We start from the raw sequence: 9005 nt of genomic DNA on the forward strand, positions 1-9005 counted from the left end.
CCACCCGGTCTACCAGCAGCACCACTAGGTCAAGTTCTGGGGGCCCAAAATACCGTCCATACCATTCAATATCTGTAAAGAATTGCGAGAGGGTGTTAGACTAACAGACAGCGGTGGCTCCCCCCCAGGACCCTCCATTCTCCCACTGATCCCCCTCCCACACCCTCAAGCCCGGAACGCCCTGCCCACGCACTCCCGGCCACAGTGGGCCCTCCTCAACGGACTCCAGACACCTGCACAGAACTTCACCTGGACCAGGTGCTGGTCCCCTCCCCTTTGCAGTCACCCACACTCCAGCCGTGGACATGTCTTCAAAACTGTGCCCCATTCCCTGGGTGTTCGGATGTTGGCTGCTGCATGTGTGGTGTTGCCTCCTGCATTGTTCAGCACAGTGTCCTGGCATCAAGGTGTGATTGGGATGCTAGGCAATAACTCCAACAAGCTACATGGCTCGCCCACCCACGGGAATCTACTTGGTTTGTGTGAAGTGCTCACTTCACCGTGATCCCGATTATCGATAGTTTTTAGCCGCATGGCCAGGGGCCTCGGCAGTCAGTGGGGGTTATGGGTGTTCAGTGGGCAGATGGACAAAGACAAGGGTTGCCTCCGGAATGGGTACACATGATCCAGGGGTTGGCATGGTGGAACCGCGAGCGATTGTCCCTACACAATCTCCCCCCTTCCCATGGCGACCCACCCCCGTGGAGGGCATTCCCCCCCCCCCCCCCCCCCCGCCCCCCCAACTGAGGGTCTCCCACTCCTCGGCCGAGCACTGCGCCCTGAGCTCGCTGCCCGTGAGCAAAGGTGGCAACTCACCTCCTCGGCTCCCAGCAGAAGCTCTTCAGCCAGGTTCACGTTTTTCAGAAGAAGTACTAATCGACGCCAGCGTGACCACTTGCTGGGGAGGCCGAGGAATGGCGGGAGGCCATTGGATATGGATTGCTCCCGTTAATTGTATGGAAATAGGGTTTAAGTGGTGATAATGGTTTCTTGCCACGCTGTGGCAGGATCCCAGTTTCGCCAACGGGAACGGGCCGTTTGCATTACAAACTGTTTGGCACCTGATGCGGTTCTCATTTCCGCCCTTTCCCGCTATTCATCGGCCTCGTTTTGCTCAAGCAAGAGCACCGCGAGACTGGAGGTCCATGCCCAATGAGTCTTTGGGAAGAGGCCAATACCAAACCTCCACAATCTGGTGGCATTGGCTTCAAAATGAAGAACCATAGGCTGCAGATGTTGATGAACATCTAGGCAGAATGTTTCCTTACTCCTGATTCAGAGGCTTGCTTCTTCATGGTATGTTGAAAATAAATGTTAGGATGTTATAAATGGATTATAAAGATTACATCTAAAAGTGAAAAAGACTGTGTAGGAGTCAGCTGGTCTACTGAGGACTCAAGATGTCTGACAGTATTATATGAACAGCTTTATTGCCTTTACTGTTCACTAATTAGGTTTATTTGTTTTTCAGATTTTACTGACCAAACATTATGGAATTTAACTACTATGACGACTACAATGAAACCAGCACTTTTGATTATTCCGACATGGAACTCTTGTGTACAATGAACGATACCAGGAAATTTACAGGGGTGTTTATTCCTGTTTTGTATTCAATCATCACAGTGACAGGCATTATTGGCAATGGTTTGGTTGTGTTAACCTATTCCTATTACAAGAAGGTAAAGTCAATGACTGACATGTACCTCATGAATTTGGCTATCGCCGATATACTGTTTGTAGTTACTCTACCATTCTGGGCTACCTATGAATCAAAAGGATGGCTCTTTACGGACTTTGGATGCAAACTTCTCAAGGGGGTGTACAGCATCAACTTCTACAGTGGGATGTTGTTGCTGGCTGTTATCAGTATTGATCGATATGTTGCTATTGTTCATGCAACTAAGTCCTTCAATTACAGAGGGAAGGCACTGGTTTATAGTAAAATTATTTGTATAGCTATCTGGATGGCTGGAATTGTTGTATCCCTGCCAACATTTGTTTTTAGTGAAACGTATAAATTCGAGACAACTAAAGAAATGGTATGTGATGTTAGGTACCCTAAAAACTATTCAAGCATAGGTAAACTGGTTGCTCCGACAGTACAGCTAACATTGGGTTTCTTTGTACCTCTAATAATCATGATTTTCTGTTACTCTCTGATAATTAACACACTTCTCCAAGCGAGAAACTTCCAGAGACATAAGGCATTTCGAGTTGTAATGGCAGTAGTAGTAGCTTTTGTCATTTGTCAAGTACCATACAATGTGATGGTACTTCATGAGACTTTATTTAAAACAACTGACTGTGAATTTCGCAAACCCATGACCATTTTACGCACAGTGACACAGTCCTTAGCCTTTTTCCATTGTTGTCTGAATCCTGTCCTCTATGCCTTTATCGGCGTTAAGTTCAGGTTTTATTTTACAAAGGTTCTTCGAGATATCTGGTGTTTAAGCAAAAGGTACATTACATTTCGCCACAGCCCATCAAGACGTACCAGTGAAACATTTATGTCAAGACGCACTTCTGACTTTGATATTGACAACCCCTCGTCCTTCACCATGTGAGCATCAGCTTATTGCATAAGCTTTTGAATTCAAATTTCACAACAAGGCAGTACATTTAAGTGCTGTTCTGTTCTATATCATCTATTCTCCTACCTATTACTACATATTATGGGGATGAGGAATATCAGAATAGGCCTTGGGGCTCCTAGCTGTTTCTCTCCACAGACCATTTCTATTTTCCATCTGCCACTTTGATGAACCTTCTGATAAAGATGGCCAAAGTTAGAACGAATAAAAATCTATGGAACTTCCCACCTTGGCACCAAGAAATCCAGGTTACCACTTCTATCTTGCAACTTAGACAATGCAACGTTGACCACCTGTATCCCTAGCCAAATGGAAAACATTCCATTATGCCTTGTAGCTGATGCAATGGCTTGCCGTGTCAGGAGACTAGTCACCCACCATTGAATACCCAGCCTCTGACTGCTCTGGTAGTCATTTTATTTACGTGGCTGGTCCAGTGAAGCTTGTGGTCATTGGCATCACCAAGGATGCTGATGGAGAGGGATTCAATGATAATGAATGTCATTGAATGTCATGGGGAGGTGGTTAGGCTGATTATTAGTGGCAGGCATATTACTTGTCACATTTCAGTACAAATTTGAAGTTTGTCCAGGTCCTGCTGCACTTAACTTAGTCATAGGCTATTCATATGCACAACGTATGTCAGAACCAATAGGCTTTCGGACTTCTTTGTAAATTTGCAGTACTTGGGCAATTACTTAGTGTTCAAATTTCTGGGGTTATGATGAGCTACTCTGTTGTACCAATTCACGTATCTTTTGACAATTGGAAATTATCTATTTCTAAGCTAAGCTGATCAGTGGAAACTTGTTTTTTAAAATAATACAATGCTTGTTCATTTGCATTTCACATTTGGTTATTTTTTACCAAAGAGTTCTCTTTATATAAACATTGTCATTTGTGTTTATTTTATATTTTGTCACAATTGTTAAATCTGATAATGTAGGTTAATTTTGTAGATGGAATTCTGATGACGATATTTAAAATGATCACTGTCCATAACTTTCCCTGGGACAAAGCTCTGTTTTAATGCTGACAATCAAAATAATTATTTTCTGCTTGATGAACATGCATGCTTTTTTTTTACAAGGTTTGTAAATAGAAATATATTATCAGGCCACTGATTGAGTCTCCTCAAAATCATGTTGTAAACAGATAGGCAAAAATTGCATGACGATTATTTGTGTTGGCAATGAAAGGCTGCCAGGATTGGAGCTCTGAAAAATGTAACCATGAGATATTACTGGCTATTTGAAGAGTTGCATGAGAATTCAAATGTGTTCTGATTCCACTTTGAGGCAGTTAAACAGGAATCTTAATTGTCCTTGTTCTGATCTATTACAGAATCAACAGAGCATTTTCTTTCAGATGCAATGAGGATATGCAGTGTCATTTTAATGAGATGTTCACTTTCCTGTGGGGGTGCTAACTAGTGGCTAATTACCTCCTAATGGAGAACATAATAGAGTCCTCTGCTTCCTTGAAGGTCAATTCAGATAGGTATTGATAGAAGGACCTGCGAATAGGTTTACATGAGCCTTTACAAACCTCTTCCCTGAGTCAAGGGGAGAGAAACTAGTCAACCTTTGGTCGCTTTTAGTCAAGTTAAAATAATAAATATAAATTGTGAATAAACCTGTCAGCGCTACTTTGAAGAGTTTATGATGAGATTTAAGATTTGTGATTTTACTTTACCAACACGTAACTCATGAATAAATGTGTACTGTTGATAGAAATAAACAAATACAACAACATTATTCCTCATTTATCATTTATTGTGCAATCTGAAATTGTACTTTTTTAACTTGATTTTGGTAATATGATCTGTCTGTGGATTGCAAGGACCTGGGCCTGCTGCATTCAGATACTCAAGCCTTTTTGCAGCTGAGCAAGTAGTCGGTAAAAGGAATGCTGAGGCCCACCACCAAAAAAGGTAAGGTCTATAAAAAAGACATTTGAATGTGGATGCAGAAGAAGCAGGCGTGATCAGCAAGTGTCTGCAGCATGCTAGTCTTATTTAAAGGAGGCTCAAGGCCCAAGATCAGGTTGACCCTGGCTTTCCCATTCTGGTGTAAGGATTGCTCCCTATGCCCAGTTCAGAAGCAGCCAGGCTGACTCTGTTCAATTTCTCTCCCTGTAAGTTCACAACTCTGGTACTGTCCTCTAAACATGTACAATTTCTCAAGCAATAAATTACTGATATTCCATTTAAGTCTTAAATACGTATAGACCACTTGGTAATCAGCCACATAATCTCAATTCCCTTGCTGGAAAATTTGGTGCATGCCAAGGAAACTTCCCTTGAGGTCCCACAGGATTCCAGGGCTCCGAAGTGTGATATAAGTGGAATCTACATAATGATAGAATATCAGTCATGTTGTAGTGCTTCATTAACATTCTCCTACATTACTTATAACATGACATGCAGGGATAACTTCTACTGGAGAGTTGGGAGTAACTCTGAGACACTCCTTTTAATCAAGGAGTAAAGTGAAATCATTTTGTAAGACATATTTTTGTTGTGTTAGTTAATGCAAAATGTACATTTTTCTTTGATGTATTAATGTTTTAAGTAATGTTGATTGTAGTGTGTTTCTTACAGTGTATGTCTTAAAGAGTGAAATTGTGTTGTTTGGTTATTTCCTTTGGTCATTTGGGAAATCCATCTCTTTTAAAAATTATCAACCTCGATGGGGAATCATTTTTTAAAAAATATTTTTTATTCTCCTCCTTTTTCACATTTTATCTCTGTGGGGAATCATAATGACCACGATTTCCTTGTTTCCCTTCTCAAGATTATCTGAAACATTTGTTATTCAAAGCCTTTGTCCCAACTTTGAGCCTGTCCTTTGATGTGTCAAGTCACTCAGGACCATCCTTTACAAATCTTGAAACAAAATCAATACTTAACTGCATTTGTGAGAATTCAGTAGGACATAGGGCTGGATTCTCCAACCCCCCCGCCAGGTCAGAGGATTGCCCGGGGCCGACATCAATGTTGCCCCCGCCGTGTCCCTAATTCTCCGCCACCCGAGATTCAGCGGGGGCGGGAATCGCGCCGCTCCAGTCGGCGGGCCCCCCGCGGCGATTCTCCAGCCTGCGATGGGCTGAAGTCCCGCCGCTGACAAGCCTCTCCCGCCGGCGTGGATTAAACCACCTACCTTATCGGCTGGATTGGCGGCGCCGGCTGGTGCCGGGGTCCTGGGGGGGGCGCAGGGTGATCTGACCCCGGGGGTGCTCCCACGGTGGCCTGGCCCGCGATTGGGGCCCACCGATCAGCGGGTGGGCCTGTGCCGTGGGGGCACTCTTTTTCTTCCGCCTTCGCCATGGTCTTCACCATGGCGGAGGCGGAAGAGATCCCCTCCCCTGCGCATGCGCAGGGATGACGTGAGCAGCCGCTGACGCTCCGGCGCTGCACGGACTTATGCCGGCCGGCGAAGTCCTTTCGGCTCCGGCTGGCATGGCGCCAAAGGCCGTTCATGCTTGGCCCCTAAAGGTGCGGAGACATCGCACCTTTGGGGTGGCCCGTTGCCGGAGTAGTTCACGCCACTCCAACACGCCGGACCCCCACGCCACGCCGGATAGAGGACAATCCCGGCCATAGTCTTTCATCAATTTAGTACATAGGCAGTCTTTGACAATGACGATATTTGAAGATATTTGTGATTCTAAATAATCGTCAAATTAACCAATTAATATTTCCGACAGCCATTCTATGGGCCATATTTTTTTTTGTTCTCGAATTATGGAGTCCTTTGCAGACAGCTCTTTGTTGTAAACATACTCTGTCATAACTTGATTAATTCTGCAATGCAAGGTAGAAGTTGAAAAATATTAACTAAGGCAAAAAAACAAATTTTGTCACAATATTAGGGAAACTATCTATAACCAACAAAGCAGGGATAAATCCCATTATTGGAGCATCATATTGGAAATATATACAATAGTTAAACGGTCACCTGACAATATGCAATTTTACTCTATGCCCTTAGATTAAATGTGTGCATCATAATTTTAGATCTCTATTTACGTGAAGAATACACTGCACCATTCAGCTACCATAAATATGCCAGTTCTTTGCTAGAACAGCTCAGTTGGGTTTGCAGGTGGCTCTTATACACAGGCATTCAGCAGTGCCCTATTGCGGTATGAAGAATGAGGTGCATGGTATCAGGAAGGGGCTTGCTGAAAGCCACCCCCTTGACATTGCTTCTGGTATCCCCCTTCCTGCTATCTGTTCTACCCACATTTACCTCTATCCATGGATCCAGCGACAATCTATGGTGAAGGTCTGAATGTAATATCAGTGGCAGTGTTGTCAGTACTGGAGAGCTGTCAACTGCTGATGGGCTGGTAGCTCTCAGTTGCAGAATTTCAGTCCTAACAGGGATTAGATCGAATGGGAGGCCCAATAATATCCAGGTAAGCGCCTGAATGCCCTGAAATAGCACCGGGCCTCCCATAGAAATGCGACGAGGGACTCCTACCGGTTCTCCCGCTGGGGCGCAGGACCCCATCGCACAAATTAACCTCTGTCCCTTGTATATTCTTCTTCAAGTAAGTATCCAATTTTCTCCAACAAGAAACAGTGGGCTGGATTTCCATGGTCCCAATTGGGACTAAAATTGGGGAGGGAGTTTAAGGGACATTTTGACAAATACATGAATAGGATGGGAATAGAGGGATAGGGACGCCGGAAGTATAGAAGATTTTAGTTTAGATGGGCAGCATGGTCGGCGCAGGCTTGGAGGGCCGAAGGGCCTGTTCCTGTGCTGTACTTTTCTTTGTTCTTTGAGAAATGGCCACTGTGTCCTGGATCAAGGAGTCCTGCTTCCATTTCATATATCAGCTATTTTCACCAGAATGGGAAACAGGCAGGTTGTAATCTCTGACTTGATTAAAATTGCCAACATTGTTGTCAAAATGGCCAGCAAGATGCCACAAGATGGAGACAATCATAATCCTGATGATTGAGGTAGTGAACTATGCCCAGGAAGAAAGGATTCTTCAACTGTGTGAGAGGTTTGCAACTCGGTTATAAAGATGGGGAATGTACCGCAGGAGTTGTAATTTTCACCTATAATAGGATCCACAACATCCAAAGTGCATGATGTTAAGAAAGGTTACATGACAACTATGCAGAAAATTTACAAATAACCACAATGAGACGGATGTGGAAAAAAACAAAAATAACAAGGATCAATTTTCATCATTTTCTATTGCTTAACTTTGTTAAACAAAAAATCTTGCGTTGTTTGAAAGAAGAAATTATTCATGTCACTGAAAGAGATTGATGTTTGAACGAGATCCAAAAGAAGACCGTTTTGACAAAGAGTCATCCAGACTCGAAATGTTAGTTCCCTTCTCTCTCCACAGATGCTGTCAGACCTGCTGAGATTGTCCAGTATTTTCTGTTTTTGATCCGAAAGATGATATTGATGAAGAACTATAACTTATTGTTGAACATGGATATTATAGCTGGAGTGAGATTGCCAGCAAGGCTCGTAGCATAGGATTGCTAATACTGGTTGGTGTTCTTTGGGTGTGCTCACACACTATGACCATTTGACATTACAAGGCATCTAAGCTCATGACACATGCAAATAGTATTGCATTTGGTTTATTGTTGGATCTCCTGTATTGAGAAAAATTCACTTGTGGTTTTGAACCAGCAGCTATTTTTACGAGAAGTCCCAAGAACCGGGAAGCAACCTGTGAGCAGATGAAGTGGGTAAACTGAGTGGGGAAGTGAGTCACAAAGGCAAAATTAGAGGTGGGAAGTCTTTGATTCCAACAGTAATTACTGGTAACTCTCTAAAACCACACTTTTTAATAAACAATATTGCTAACACTCAGATTCCCATCAAAACCAACAGTAATACAATAACTCACTAATAGTCAATGTGCAATTGGTAGTGGTAAGTGTAATAGAAAATACAGCACAGAACAGGCCCTTCGGCCCACGATGTTGTGCTGAACTTTTGTCCTAGATTAAGAACAAATTGATGTACCTATTCAATAGCCGCTTGAAGGTCCCTCATGTTTCCGACTCAACTACTTCCACAGGCAGTGCATTCCATGCCCCCATTACTCTCTGGGTAAAGAACCTGGGCGGTATTCTCCGCTAAGACCAAAAATCGCGGAGGCCGTTGTGAACTCGGCCGTGGTTCATGACGGCTTCGGGGCCCGCTCCCCGCACCTAATTCACCCCCACCCGGGGGGCTAGGAGCGTGCCCCCGTCATTCCCGGCTGCGACCTCAGCCGCCAGAAATGACGCGCGAACATCGCTTTTCATGATGTCATCCGCGCATGCGCGGGTTGCCGGTTCCAACCCGTGCATGCGCGGAAGACATCACCGTGCAGATGGCACAAACCCACTCATGTGCGGTGCCGTCTTTCTCCACCGCC

At 44.1% G+C, this 9005-nt stretch overlaps 1 protein-coding gene across 2 annotated transcripts in view; it reads left to right on the plus strand.

Moving 5' to 3' along the window:
• The window catches only part of ccr6a (chemokine (C-C motif) receptor 6a), a 42585-nt gene extending 38234 nt beyond the window's left edge, over nucleotides 1–4351 (plus strand). For both annotated transcript variants that reach the window (XM_038803143.1, XM_038803153.1), the window contains one exon: nucleotides 1472–4351. In XM_038803143.1, the coding sequence (XP_038659071.1) occupies nucleotides 1491–2570 (1080 nt within the window). In that variant the 5' untranslated portion in view covers nucleotides 1472–1490 and the 3' untranslated portion in view covers nucleotides 2571–4351. The remainder of the gene's footprint in view (nucleotides 1–1471) is intronic.
• Nucleotides 4352–9005: the final 4654 nt, after the last annotated feature.

Source organism: Scyliorhinus canicula, chromosome 1 (assembly GCF_902713615.1).
Source record: "Scyliorhinus canicula chromosome 1, sScyCan1.1, whole genome shotgun sequence".
NCBI classification, from domain to species: domain Eukaryota; kingdom Metazoa; phylum Chordata; class Chondrichthyes; order Carcharhiniformes; family Scyliorhinidae; genus Scyliorhinus; species Scyliorhinus canicula.